General features: G+C 48.1%; 3 protein-coding genes across 5 annotated transcripts in view; 2 read left to right on the forward strand and 1 right to left on the reverse strand.

Moving 5' to 3' along the window:
* Window positions 1-8,614, reverse strand: part of LOC126577862 (protein argonaute-2) — an 18,176-nt gene extending 9,562 nt beyond the window's left edge. For 2 of the 3 annotated variants that reach the window (XM_050239851.1, XM_050239850.1), the window contains exons 1-3: window positions 8,101-8,614; window positions 6,870-7,005; window positions 1,321-1,395 (exon numbers count right to left, since the gene is read on the reverse strand). In XM_050239851.1, coding sequence (XP_050095808.1) covers window positions 1,321-1,395; window positions 6,870-6,987 — 193 coding nt within the window. In that variant the 5' untranslated portion in view covers window positions 6,988-7,005; window positions 8,101-8,614. Of the gene's footprint in view, window positions 1-1,320; window positions 1,396-5,330; window positions 5,658-6,869; window positions 7,006-8,100 lie in introns of those variants that run through there. The other variant, XM_050239852.1, reaches the window with a different exon arrangement.
* Window positions 6,259-7,957, forward strand: LOC126577865 (uncharacterized). Its single transcript, XM_050239853.1, has 3 exons — window positions 6,259-6,494; window positions 7,216-7,343; window positions 7,410-7,957. Exons 1-3 carry the CDS (start codon window positions 6,349-6,351, stop codon window positions 7,583-7,585), a joined length of 450 nt encoding a protein of 149 aa, XP_050095810.1. The 5' UTR covers window positions 6,259-6,348; the 3' UTR covers window positions 7,586-7,957.
* LOC126577866 (uncharacterized) lies at window positions 7,636-7,957 on the forward strand. Its single transcript, XM_050239855.1, has one exon. The coding sequence runs from the start codon at window positions 7,636-7,638 to the stop codon at window positions 7,825-7,827; it is 192 nt and encodes a 63-aa protein (XP_050095812.1). The 3' UTR covers window positions 7,828-7,957.
* Window positions 8,615-15,000: the final 6,386 nt, after the last annotated feature.

Genomic DNA, 15,000 nt, shown 5'->3' on the forward strand with positions numbered 1-15,000 from the left:
GCACATTTCCCTAAGCTCACATAGCGCGACGTAGCTGCTGCTACAACTGCACGATGCTGAAACTTTGTACAGATAATGCAGCAGGCGATAGCTGGTCTAAAGGATTCAGCGTTAATCTGTGCCCTGCTCATTCCTGCCAATATACATTGCCAATCTAAATTTTGTTCAAGTTCTTCTCTTTACCAAATAATTTGCAAATTTTGAATTCTTTTCTTGCAATATTTTGAGCATTTAACACTAGCTCCTTTTACGGTAGCTCATAACTTCCTTCTTTTTTGTGTATTTTAGGCGGTGAATAAACGGAACCAAGAGAAATCAGTCTCTCGGGATGAGGAAATTCATGGAAAGAACAAAAACAAAAGAAAAAAACCGAAATAACCAAAAGAATGAAGACTATTTGTTGGAAACAAGGTATAAAGTAACGGGAATCGAGTTCTAAATGCAAAGATAATGATTGTTGAGTGAAAAGTTCAACGAAATTTGTCCATACTAATTATTAACTCAATTCATCTAAGCTCAGTTAAGCAAATTCTTGATTGATTAATACTGTTAGTGACAGAAGCTTAACTCAGTTATTTGCAAAGTAGTTCGTATGTACACAAGACATTCTACTTTCGCATTTGCGTTAATGGCAATGCAGGCATCGATAAATCGGTTAGAAAACATTTAACTCTCCCAACATTATTTGCGGAAGAAAGTGATACACAAAATGCGGTCCGTTTGGCATTCAAAAATGTAAATAAAAATAAAATAAAAGTAAAACGAAAGATCTGAAATAACAACTTTCAATGGACCGCGAGCAATGATAGCATGATAAAAATGAAACACAAAACCAACAATGTCGAACGCACAGACAAGACAAGAGATGGCAAAAATTGAAATGTTTTGTGTGGTGGTTGGATTTTTAGGGGGAGAGGCAAAATCCTGCTTCGTTCTTCAGACTAAAACATGGTTTCCGACAGGACGAGAAATCGTTTGTAAGGCACTCTTTGGTGTGTTGTAGCAGAATTTTCTTCTTTTTTCGTATTGGTTTTTTTGCAATTTGGATTCATTTTTGAATTTTGAATTCTTTTGTCACTTTTCCGTTTTTCGAATGTATCGATTCATAAATTAGTTTTTCTTCTTCTTTTCGCTGGCATTTCAGTAGCGCAGAGCGTAATCTTCTCAAACAATCTTTTCCTTTGCTAGCAGTTGTTTTTTTTTTCTTTTTCTTCCTCTTTTCACTAGCCAATTTGTGCGATTCCTACCGATCGACAGTGTAATTTATGAACAATAGATTCGAAAACATGTGTCAAACAAAGTAGAAAGCAGGTATTTTACGTGATAGTGTATCGAAGCTGGTCTGCGACTGAGACGGACTTGGGGGCCTTGGCGGCGAAGAAGTCCATGGTGATTCTAAAAATAAAGAGAAGAAAAAAAAGAAACGGAAAAACGATATTTTCTTTGCGCCACAACTATGCATATGATCACCGCACACTCTTTCTCTACCACACAACGAGACATTAAATTTGGCAGGGGGGAATGGGGACAGTACGAAAGAACGTTAAACACGCATCAACTAAGAGGGTAAACAGGGCTGTAGGACGAGTCATAAATACAGGAGATCCAGGGAATGGAATGGATGGTTGCAAGGGAAATTGAAAAATAAAAAATAAATCTACAACAACAAAAAGAACGTTGCTACAATTTTCCAAACATTCGACGGCTCCCATTTAAACCTGAAACTTATGCTAGAATGTTTATGATTAACAGATTCTATGTGCAATTGTTTGGAGAATGACGAACATATTCTATGGCAAAATGAGTTGCCTAAACACAATTATGGCGGAACAGCGGTAACGGATGTTGCATCATGCTTTTCGCCCGTGACTAATGCGCGGACTTTCCCACGGGAGACATTCAGATTAGTTGAACGGCAGTGGTGCCCAATATGCAAAGCTTCTGTGCCATCGGTGGCTGTTGGTTAAACATCGAGTTCTTATCGCACTTCTGTACAGAGCGGTTAGAGCGGTTTTTAAATGCCGGCAGTTAGTTGCGTTAATTTGATTAATTCATATCGCCACATAGCACCACCCCACCGTACTTAGCAACGAACCGGCGGTACCACCACGACGAGGGCACTGCTGAGTCATGCAAAAATCATAGTAACCAGCGCGCTCATTCATCGTCATCCCTTCTCAAGGGTGTTGCGGTATACCACACCGCAGCTGGACACTGATTGCGATACTACACATTCTTACACACCAGCCAACCGTGGTGGGCGATGACTGGTGGGGGCAATCTATGAAGTAATCGCCTTTTTTTTTAATGGCCAAGAATGATCAACAACCGGACCCCGGAATCGAAACGGTCGTTTGTGGTGGTGGTGATAGAACTATCGAACCACCACAAAACTCAATCACGACCGACACAGAGACCGTAAAGTGACGTAGCAACCGGGCAAACGGTAAATACCTTGGCAACGTAACGCAGCAACCGCCGGCGTTCCATGTTCTCGCGCGATGCAACAGATGTTATGCTTTTGCGTCTCGGAGCGCACATTCCATTGTCCTCCCGGGGGTCTGCTGCTCTTCCACAACCTCCTTGCTTTTGGGGTCTGCTACTCTCCGAGAGTCAGATCGTAAGAAGCGTGTGGCTTTGAAACAATAAAAGCAAACATCTTTGAGCCCACTATGCTCTCCTCGAACCGGAGGAGCATTACTCTTTCGGAAGCATAACCCATTCTTCGCGTTCTCTCTCTTTTCTCACTCGGAAAACAAGAAAACGATTTCTCTTCTAAAACCACCCAACACCACCACGACCACCGTTTGGGGCGCACACGACGCGTATTTACACGCAGAAGCGCTTAGATGTCGTTGACCTACAAAATCACGGTATCATCGAGCGGCCCCAGAGAAAAAGCGAAGACGAAACCGTACGAACAGCAGCCTTTTGCGATTCAAACATTAAAAGAACCGATGAAAAAACAGACGATGAAAAACAGAGACGAAATCTCTTTTCGGGTGGGCCCAACGGAGGGCAAACAAAGAGACAACAAAGAGGGATCTCGAGGCGCAGATCAAGAGCGCGGTCGGTAGGGTCTATCTACAAGGAGGCGATCGAGTGGGGGAGGAATGGAAAACATCGTTCAACAAATATCATCGCACAACTCCGTGCTATGTTTTCGGTGGAGTATTTAGAGCAGACGCACCTCGGCGACAACCACACTAGCCACCATCATGAACGAAACCCGCCGATAAGTAAAGAAAAAATAAACCAAATTTAGGTTAGCCACCCCTTGCGTCGCGAAGGCATTTCGTGGCAAACGATCGCGCTTTTCTTCGTGCGACACCCACAGGCGAGACAGTATCCCGCCGCCCTTCTACTACCCCTTCTGCCATGGCTGTTGCTGTTTTGAAGTCGAAAAATGCATGAACCAGCTCTTTGTTAGCCCGCCACCCCTCTCTCTTTCGGTAACCCCATTGATTATGTTTACCTACTTAAACATTCGTTTGAGGTTTTCTATCAATTGAGTAACGTTGAAAAAGGGTAACATCAAAAGAAGATAGTTTTGACGACAGCAAAACCGAAATACCACTCGAAACATTGCACGCGAAAACGCGCCAAAGCGAATGCCGCGAGTCGCGAGAGGAGAATCCTTTCGCATACGGCGGTGGTTACGGTACTACGATAGTACGGAAAGGTTGTTGACATTTTTCGGAGAAAGCCCCCCGAATCCGGACAGCAGCAACGGGGAAAAGAAGAAGCCCATCAAAACGGCAACGGCGCACAAGAACGCGTACAGCAGTCCTCTCTCTCTCTGTCTCGCTCTGGCGTATGCTATTCGGTACTGGGCCGTCTCGTGCTTGTCATAGCGGCGCCATCCGGCTGTTCGATGTTTTCATCGTCTCTCACGCGCACTAGCGGAGGGCAACACTTGTGCAAAGCACGCAACGTACAGACGCACACAGCGTACGAGGAGCAGGTGATACTTTTTACTCCATCAACCACCCATCACGAGCAGCACGAGGGACATCAAAGTAGCAGCAAAAGGCAGTGAAGATGATCATTTTCTTCGCATTTCTGGCCAGAGAAAAGTTTTCCTATTGCATCAGCGAAGGTACTAGCCCGTATTTAATCGGTTTTGCACAGGAATGCACTCGATCGTACGCACACACAGGCGCCATCCAAATTATTTACTTCTAAGCTAGTCAGCCATACGACCGACAATCTGTCTAGTCTTCTCCGTCTACTTCGGGAAGGATCTTCAACCTCTGGTGGTCTGTTTTATGGGGGACTTTCAATAACTTCTGAATCCATGTCCATTGTATTGATATAGATGGACCTAAAAATAGAATAAGGGCTGGGTCGTCGTCTTATTTTCTCATAAAATATCCAGTCGACAGCTGGACAACTCTGCGTGTGGTATCTAGATGGCTCCTCGTGTGTCGTGGAGCTAGTTCGGGAGCCATAGCATACTGTGTGTTATCCTCTAGCATCTAAGCATCCATGTATCCTCTCCAGTGCCCTTTAGAATCCGGTGAAACATTAACTTTTCTTTGCCCAAGCCGTCTCCAGAATTGTGCGCTTGACCGCGCGTTCTGCTGTTGCGCTTCTTGGTACACGCACGTCGGTTTTTACGTTCCGCCACTACTCCACAATACGGCAGCATCGCGCCTTCCAACAATGCAATAGAACTAAAACACTAACACAAACGCATACACTCGAGCACCCCCCTCGCAAGCTTGCGCACCACACTTCCCCCCGCAAAACATAAAACCATTTATGGGGTGCAGACCTCCCCCAACCTGGCCTTTGTCAAAGAAGGAACCACGACAAAACCTCACTTTAAGAAATTTTTAAGATAAGATAATTTTTTAAGAAATTTGAATTGTTGCCACCGCACAGCAACATTATTTTTGTAAAACTCACTCTTCATTTCGGTTCGTACACATCTCCATAGAGATTACTCCGTCCCCTCCCTCCCACCCCTTGTTCAAGGCCTGACACTGCTTCACTCACACACGCATACACAGGGGTTGAAATGACGAATCCTTGTGGAAATGACCCTTTGAGGCACGCTTTTGCACGTTCCGCATACTTTAATTGCTTCGAAGATTTTTTTCGTGACGTGCGTTCCCTTAATCTCGTTCCACTCCACGAACCCCAGGGGATGGGGGCAACAGCAGCAGCAGCACAATCGTCACCACACGGCCACCACCACCGACCACCCCCCGCGCCCTAGTGTGCTTCGTAATAACCACATGCCAGACACGATTCTGGGGCTCCTTCCTGCCACTCCTGGTGTGTCGTACACAAGCAATTCCGTTCAATCCGGATCCGTTACTTACGTTGTCCTACGGGATACATGATGACGATGAGGTTACGGCCGTGTCACGGTTCTGAAATGCTTCTCGCAACGATGCCCCTCTCGCTCGCTCGCTCGCTCGCTCTGCTTCTGTGTCGTCGCTTCCAACGAACCAATTACAGGCAGCTTCCTTAGATGGCCCACAAATGAAAAGAACCGTCCGCGACCGATCGTACGCCACACTTTTCCGCCGGAACCGCCTTTTGGTCGATCGCTACAGCTGCACAGGTGCGGTTTTGGCCCTTTTTTCACCGACTTTGCACGCACGAAAACGGTGCTCGCGAGGCGCGCGACTTTCACACAGTTCCTAATTCCCGAGCCAAAATGGCCTCGCGGATCGCTGTAAAACCAACGCACACCAGCAAACGCGCGCACGCTTGTAGTTGTGAGACCGCAGCACAACGCGACGTTCGAGCAGCTGCTCGAGGCGGATTCGAGCACGGCACACCACGGCGAGTCACACAAAAACGGAGAATCCTGCTAATTCTTTTCACTTTTGCAGGCACCAAAGCAACACAAAACGGTACCAGGACACTAGAGATTCCATCCGTTGAGCACGATACACGGTTTCCAAAAAACGAACTCACGGGAAATGCAAAATTACACAATCTCACCGACAAGTACGCAGCCAACGCGAACAGAAAGAGGCCGCGACCAAAGTGTTTTAACTAAACAGATGAAATCATTTGCAAAATGTTCTCAAACACAACGGCAAAGCGAACGGACATGCTGAGGACACGGCTTATGACAAAATTCATGGGAAATCATCGGAAAAACGTCGGAAAATTGTCGTTAAATCGCTGCTAGAGCGCGGAAGCAGGCCACATAAACGGACATCTACGACAATATCATGCAGTAGGCCGCAGTGTCATGCAGTCTCGCTGTATCTGCGTGTGTGTGCGTGTGGAGAAGCGTGTTCGTGCGACTCGTTATGAAACAACACACAGTTTCATGAAAACACTGTTTCTCCGGCGGAAAACATAAAACCACAAGGCAACAAAATGTCCATTAAGGTGGGAGGTGCATTCCGGCGATCGGGCGGTATTGTGTCGGCGATCGGCAAACAGCTGAAGCTTGTGAACCTGAAAGCGGTACAGCGGATCACCGTATCCTTCGATCCATTCCACGAGAGCGCCGTGCCGACGAGGTAAGCGAGGCAAACAGTGGCAGCACCCGGTGGCCGGGCGATTCGCAGAGATGGGGCCAGGAAAATCCGCGGACGCCCCGAAGGATGCGCATGCGTGCGTCAGAAATAGGAGATGGAGCTGACGACGTATTTCGAGCGTGAGCGCGAGCATTGTTGCACTTCTTTTTCGTTCCGACCATTTCGGGGGCGAGTTGAGAAAATCAGTAAAAACTGGCGGCCGCGACAGGCACGCAAAGGCAGGACTTGCACAAGAATTGAGGTAAACTGGAGGAGCTAGAGAGTGTTTGGAAAATTGTGCGTTCGATTCTCGTCTGTGGGGATTTTGCAAGAGGGGAGCAGCCCCACAGTAGTCGCAGTCAGTGTCAGGCTTCTTACCATTAAACGATTTGCCCATGATTACTCCGTTCAGCTGAATATGTGTGGCCATATCCGAGTAGGCCAGAGAGTGTAGCTGCTGCGTGGTGCCCGGAGTTAGTTCCCGTTCCGTGGACATGCTTTAACCATGCGCTGCCTAAAATGGGGGAAAAGATGGAAAGAACGAGATAGCCAGTTAGCATAGGTGCCACACGACGATACGAGCGAGAATGTGATAGAGAGAGATTTGTTTTGCAAAAAAAAAAGGAAATGAAAGGAGGAGAGAGCATAACCCACAACATAAACATGGTTCGAGAACGTTCCGGATTAACTAACGGGCCCAACACGGTATTCTCCGTCTTTGCAGGGAGTTTTTGCACCACCTTTCGGCACCGAAAATTACACAAACCAACCCGACCTGTGTGCTGAAGACGGAGGTGTTCTGTGACCGGCGAGCTCCCTCGATAGTCTTCCAGCTAATACCATCGGTACAAGGTAACGAAAAGGAGGGAAATGGTGAATCGAGAACCATTTTTAAAAGCTTCCATCTCTCCATCGTAGCCGAGGCTAAGTTAAAAAAGATCGAACTAAGCAGCGAAAACTTGTCCACTCTCGAGCTGCTAAAGCTGTGCAATCGGCACGTGAGCGCCCTCGCACCGAAGGAAATCGTGACGAGCGCCGTGAAGACCAAGTCGGAGAAGAAGGCGGTCGGTGGAGCGGGTGGTAAGCGGCGTTAGTTCCGAGTGGCGAGCGGCCAAAAGACCAACAGCAGCAGAGCAACCTAGCCATGTCACACAAGAAGCTGGGCAAGGGTGGAGGCCATATGGCCATCATCGAGAACTGGTATCACCAGATACCGGCCTTCACCGATGTGTTCACCGAGGAGAGCTTCTACATGTTTGCCGTCTGCTTCGTCCTCGCTACGATCGCCGTCGTGCTAGTGCTGTCGCGGTTCATCACCCTGAAGCCGGTGGATTAGTTTTTACTACGAGAGCCCGTTGTCTGCCCCGGGTGCTATATGCTTGTGTTTGCCGAGAAGGAGACGGACTGGTTATGTTCAATAAAACATTTAAATTGAACTGAACCCACACGTAAGGTTTAGATCGGTAGAGGTGTGTCGTGGTATTACGTCAAACATCCATCCTTAATCTAATCGCTTTCAGATAACTTCACCCTACATTTACACCGATAGAGAAGGGATGGGATTCCCATATCAGGTGCCCTGTGCTCAAAGTGATGGAATTTTTCTTACCTGACTACTTGACCGGATGCTCACCGTTATCGATTGATTGCTTACAAAGAAATGGTCCATTTTCATCACTTTTCCGCTCAGTTACACAAAGTACGCCATGCGAAAGTATTTTTTCCACAATTGCTTCGTTTGTCCACTGAGAGCGCAGAAAACATTAATATTGCATCAGTTCGATTTCGTTTCGCTATCTGTTTGGTAAAAAATCACATGAGCAAGCGCGCCTACACTGCTTCACTGATTATTTCTGGCCACCGGAGTAGCCCTTCTTCTACCGGCCCCGTGATCCGCAAAACACCACCCTGGAATTTGTTACTTCACCTGGGCGCACAATGGTTGCTGCGATGCAGTAGAGCAAAAACAAAAAACGAGGAGCAAATTTTCACATCACCTTCCTACGCTTTCTGGCTGCCGCACAAGGTGGGTTCCACCTCCAAAGGTGGTCCCCTTGAACAGACTCACGACCTGCACGCACGCACGATTTGGGGTCCTTTCAATTAGGGTTGTGATGTGCTGAGATCGGGCCAGCGAGACACCAAAACACGGCGGTGGCGAGAAACTTTGTATTTGGAAATGGCGTCTCAAGTTCAATGTCAAGCTCAACACACGTACACACGGGCACTCACACACGCGTAAACATGCGCGCGCGAGACTACGATAGTGGACAGAAAATAGGCCACGCCAAGGTGCTGCTTGTGAGCAAACCCAACATGCTAAGGCATGGCCCAACTCGTACTGTTTAGAAGAAGAGTTGTCCAAAAAGTTATGTGATAAAGGGGGGTGAAAATCTGGGTTTCATCACCGTGCGTCAACACTTTGAGAAGCGCAATATTAAGGAACATGTGAAATTCGTGTTGGTAATGTTTTTTTAATGTCCCAAACTGTATGCATGACGTCAGAGTTGCATCGCAGAGCGAAAGAGAGGATGCGATACTGTTTGGGACTTACTGGAGCATAAAAGAGAATCCGAGCATCAAGGTACCTTCTTTGCGTTGCCTTTACACCTTCTGCTGGTTGCTGCGATTGCTGTTTTGGTTTGCTTTACCTTTCCAGAGCGGTGAGCGAGCGAGCGAGAATGTTTGCTTGCTCGCTCTTCGCGCTCGCTGCACTTCAAGCGATGCAGTTCTGCAACGCAATAAATTTTGGGGTCGTTGCATCCCGAATTGGGGCGCATTTTTCATCCGAGAACGTGCCGTCAGTTTGAGCAATCGGCCTGATGCAGATAAGTTTTGCATTAAAATAATATTTTTCCACCATCGGTTTCTATCTCAAAAAGGAAAACCAGCCACCAACAGCAGGACCTTGGAAGCGCATTTCAAAACAAAAATGACCCACGAGAAGAAAGTGAGAGCATCCTGCGCCAGGCTGCCCCAATGAGATCCTTAGCCCATTTTCCCTCACATCAATAACGATGACGATGACGACGATGACGACGACGGATTCGCTCGGTTTTCAATGCCATTTCCACGGTCTTCCTGTGGCCAGAAAAGCTTTCGGTGAACTTCGTCCTTTTTCGTTGAGACGCCCCACTGTACCACCCACTTCAGGCTCCAGGCAGCCCACGAACGAAAAGGCAAACCTCATACTTTCTCTCTCTCTCTCGCTCTCCCTGAGTTTGCAGTTTTGCTTTCGAAAATGCAGGGCGGTACAATCCTTTAACCTTTTTGCTTTTACTCGCCATTTTCCGTGAGGAAGCCGGAAAAACCGTGGCCACCCATACTAGATCCCCACGCGTGCACACAACACAAGCACAGAGCACAAACTGAAACATAGCCAGAGTCGCCTTATTTTGCTTTTCTTTTTGGGTGAAAGTGAAAAGAGTTCCGTGGCCATCACCACAACCGTTTCCGCTATCGTTTTCATGAGCGTTGTTTTCCCATTTTCCCGGTTTATTTTCTCCTCCAGTTGGATAATCAAATGGGAACAATTCACTCAATCAAGCCGGTGTTTAAGCTTTTGATCAAATCTAAACGTCTCACTTTAGATAACCTTCGGCAACGTTCACGGCTGGCCACACCAAAAATGTAGATTCGCTCCGACGAGGAGAAAGGAACCATCAGTCAACCCAGCTCAGCTGGTTCCAGCGCCCAAAGTGCGCTCTCATCTCCACCGAAACAGACGAACTGAAATGATGACATTTTCCATCCCCCAAAAAAAAACCGGAGCCTCCATCTCCCGAGCATCAGCATCTCGGGGAGGTGCGTCTACGCATTCGTCTCGCGTGCGGTTTCGTCTTCTTGTTATAGGCCTGATTGCCGAGAGGCTGACCAAAGGTATCGTTCGGTCGTTGGTCAGCCAATTTTCTACTCCCCTACGTACCTCTCCCAGTGGTATCCTCTATACTCCTCGATCACAGCAACCACAGATACCACAACCCAGGCACAGTCGCGAACCAAATGGACTCCACATCAACAAGGTCCCCCCTTTGACTCCAATTTTTCGTTCACAAGTTCGCCTACTTTGAGCATGGCCTCATTTAATGTTACTAGTTTTTTTTTACTAAATTCGCTACATAACGATATCTGGAAAGATCCTGTGATTCCTTAAGAGTTCGCCCATTTCTTCGTTTCTGTGAAAATGCGATTTTAAATCCTTAAACACTGTAATTTTCAGAAATACTTTTGCATTCCCGCCTTACACAATAGTTAGTTGCTTGCATTTACAGCATCGCACTGTAGACAAACGGCTCTGTACGTAGTGTGTCCAGAGCCTGACCTCTCCCTTTCCCCCCCAAAATGGCACGGAAAATAATGGCCTCCAAACCTCCGCTCCGTCCGATGGACAGAGCACGGAGCACGGATCGGCGCTGGACTGGAGTGAGAAGTCGGCTGAAAGTCGGCCCCCCAAAAGGAGGAAGGAAGGAGGGAAAACTGGTTATTTCTTTTGTCTCTTCGTCGTCGCTTCACTTCTTGCTGTTTCCCTAGTGTGCCTCGTTGCCTCGGCTTCTTATTGTTGGGTGGTTTTCGCCGTTTTTTTTCTTTCTTTTTGGTTTTGAACGGACGCGGATGGCGAGTGCAGCCCCCGAAGAGGAGAGGGGACCGATATTGGCATCGGGATCGGGCTGGCGGCAGAGGCTAGCGGCGGATCGGATTCGATTCGCTTCGAGACCCGCGTGTCGATCAGCGCGAAGTGCGTCGTCGAGACGATGTAATGCCGGTGGAGAAGGAGGGATCGAGATGACTGTGGCACGATGCGAAGTTCGCGGTTCACATTCAAGAGCTTCGTGTGAGGGAGAAGTGGTATAATGCTTGTGCAGCGATTACGACGATCCGACGGTTGTCTTGGCGTTGTGTATGTCTGTCTTTGGGGCTCCAAAAACATCTGTCTGGACAGCCAAGGGCTTCGCGGACGAATCTGTGTCTGAAAATAGCCCCTGGCGCCTGAAACGAACCCCCCCCGCCAATGAAAAGTTTCCGCCATCGACACTCGGCCTACCACCCATTTCCGGTACGAACCCTGAGACCCCTCCCCCCTTCCATCGAGGTTGGCTTGGCTGACCCTTTCCAAAATGGCAACCTCTGGGTCCTTCTCTGCGCGTACGGGAATCGACTAACGGTAGCGGTGGAACGGTGTTACGTACAGGAAATTAATTTTAATTATCCTTTCACTCGAGAAGGGTCATCATCAATCCGGCAAATGTTCCCCGGCCACGAAAATGTGCCACGCACAACACAGGCCAGCTATTCAGCGAGCGAGCGCGAATGATGTGACTGAGAAGCCAAATATTCATCGATGGATACCGGAGGAGCTTCATAAAAATCACTCGCTCAACGATCGATCGAATGTGAAAGTTGGTGAACACGAGCAGCAGGCCAGGATGCATAACCTACTCCTTCTTTTCTTTTTTTTGCGGCTGTAAATTCCTCTTTTAAATATAAAAATGACACAGATTTTGCACACAGACCACACGGAGCAGGCCACCAAGTTAAAACGAGGTAGGAGGCCTTGAATGGTGAGCTTAATGCTTTTTACCTTCTTTTGGTTGGACTGGTACTGTGCTTCTTGACGCATATTAACTGCACCGTAGTGATGTTGGCACAAGACCCATTCCATGGTCTCTCTTCCTCTCGTCTTGAGGTCTTTTTTTAATGAGGAAAAAACAAGGAGTCTTGTGGGAAATCGTCCCCAGATGAAAAATCAAATGTTGAATTCACGGAAAAGTCCACATTACTGCTTCGCTCTCTGCGTGTCATACTTCACAGTACATAAGATCCACATCGTCCTTCACCCACACCAACGCAAGGAGACATCCATCAGCACGAAGAAGAGCAACAGCAGCAGCAGCAGCAGCAACAGCAGCAGTATCCTCGGCTCGGCAAGGTCGCGAAAATGTGCCAGCAAGGTCGTCTGGCCTAAAAAAATAAACACAAGGCAACGCACACCAGAGCAGCGAGCAGCCAAATGGCCGAGAGAAGAAAAGGAAGGATGTTTGCCTTGAATGTCCTTTGCTTCGCTACGGGCGGATGCTTGGGGGAACCCAGGTGTGGGCCAACGTCGTGTTTCGTCGTCTCGAACGAAGAGCGAGAGCGAGAGAGACACAGTTTTGGAGTTCAGATGTGTGCTTTCAAAAAGGATTAAAAGGACGGCAAAGTCTTCGGGGAATCGGGCAAAGGGGGATGGGGATTACCGTCTGCTACACATTATCTTCTCCGAGAGCTCACGGATCTCGACGCTTGGCAAACAGAACAATTTATTTGGGTCATCTCCCCGTGCTCCTGAAGAACAAATCCATCTTAAGCTGTCAAGCCCAAGGGGAAGGATTGTAACATTTCGCTTTGATCCGATCCTTTTCCTAACATTAGTTCTGGTTTTTTTTTTGGTACAACATTACTTACCTCGTGCTGTGGGCGGACGAATCTATTCTTGGGTGATGAATTCTTTTGCTGCCTGTTGGCTGCCTCTTGCTGGATCCCGTTGATTCCCGTCGATTTGATAACACTATCACGCCCGTACAGAGAGCTGTATCTTTTGCAGGAATATTTTTATCTTCTTCTGCAACACCTTCCACGCAAAGCCGCAACGGTATTCGAGGATTTACGAGCGAAACTTATTTCACTTGTTTTTTTCTTCTTCTTTACACTTCTTTCAACCTCTACACTCTACACCTTATCGAAGGGATTGGTGGATGGGAATGGGGATTAGGTGAAAACGTGATAAACCTCACTCACTCACTCACATCGCGCACATCGACGTATGCCTGACCGGAGCGTATCGTCGTCAGTACAATCATTATCAGCAGCAACAGCCAGGGCAGTAGCAAGCACCAAGACCGTAACAAAGGAACTACAATGGTGGCCGCGTGTGGTTCAAAATTCACACGAGTAGCCCCCACGTAGCGCCACCAGCACCAAGCACAGATAGCTACGAGCCCTTTTTTTTTGCTCGAGGGAATTCACGCGGGTGGCGGTGGGATCAGTGCGAATGGGAAAGCCGGGAAACCGGGCACACTGAACACCGATACCTCCCTCAGATGCCTCGTTTTTCGTTTTCGCTGATGAAGCATAAGATTTTAAATGCTTTTGATTAGCAGTTCCTCCGTCAGCAGGTGAAGTACGCGCTTATCAAAGCATTAACTACGCAGTAGCAGCACCGAGGTTCACGTTGCAGCCAGCACTCGATGAAATCATCCACTGTAGGCGCTGAGTGAGTGAGCAGCTCCGTTAAAAAAATGCTCTGATATCACGTTTTGTTCAAACAAACATGCTCCTGTTGCTTCCCGGGCCTACTTGCGTACGTCTTTCCTTTCGCCTGCTGTGTCTTTTTATAATTTATTAAGCGACATGATTTTGCAAGACTTAATATGGTGAAAAGTGGCACACCTGGTTGGAAATCTTTTAAATCGATCGAAGCAAAAGATGATCATCATCAGCGCGAACCGAAGGGCAATCAACTGAAAGAACCTTCACAAGACTGATCGTGCGAGCCTGATGTTGCTGCTGCTGCTGCTGCTGTTGCTGCCAATGGCAGGAGGCTGGGTAACCGGGCTCCCGCGATGCACGACATCACGATTCGCATCCCCAAAATCATCATCATCATCATCATCCGCTTCTTCTTCACCGAAACCGCGAAGACGAAGGCGTGGAGGAGCAAAACGGGAGAAGACGCAACACACAATCACACCCGTGGGTCGCGAAGAGATGAGATGGTTAAGCTATTCCCGGCCACCGTTCGCACACAATCTCGCGGATATCACCACACCTTCGGCATCCCCTCCTGACCCCTCACCACATCACTTGCTGGCTCGCAGAACACACCAACGAAACACGCGACGCGAGCAGCCGGAACGAGATCGCACCAAACCGCGGCACCGGAAGGATTGAGGATGGGGATGAGTATACGCACCACCGTCGTCGTCGTCGTCTCTGCCGCCACAAACGACAACCGATTGATTCGTGCTCCACCGACCGAGTGAGTGTTTTTTTGGTGTGTTGGTGTTGGAGCTGCCGGTGGGGCCGGTGCAATCATCGCGTACGCATGCTACAACGACGTGCGATTCGATGGCCGCCGCCGCCGCCGTTCACGAAACGAAACGCACTTCGGGTCGGCGGCTCGCTCGAACGTTGCACATCATCGCGCTTGTTTCTGTTTTGCGCAAAAAGCTGGTTTGCGCCGGCCGCTGGTGGGGTAGAATGGGAGAGGGTGGGGGAGGCTTAAACCAACGTGATGCAGCAGCTGGACAGTGCTGCCAACAGAACATTGCGTCGCTCTTGAGATGAGGAAAAAGGATCTTAGTAGCGTGGTTGGTCTTTAATTTTAAGAAAATGATTTAGTTAGCTATCCAAGTTTTGACTCCATTTCTACGGATTAGTTCTTAAATACTGGCTGCAAAAAATAGGGTAACGATTTGTTAGAATTTTACGTTAAATACCATCCTTACAAACGTTACAGCAGCAGAACATTGAG

This window comes from Anopheles aquasalis, chromosome 3 (assembly GCF_943734665.1).
Source record: "Anopheles aquasalis chromosome 3, idAnoAquaMG_Q_19, whole genome shotgun sequence".
In the NCBI taxonomy this organism is placed as follows: domain Eukaryota; kingdom Metazoa; phylum Arthropoda; class Insecta; order Diptera; family Culicidae; genus Anopheles; species Anopheles aquasalis.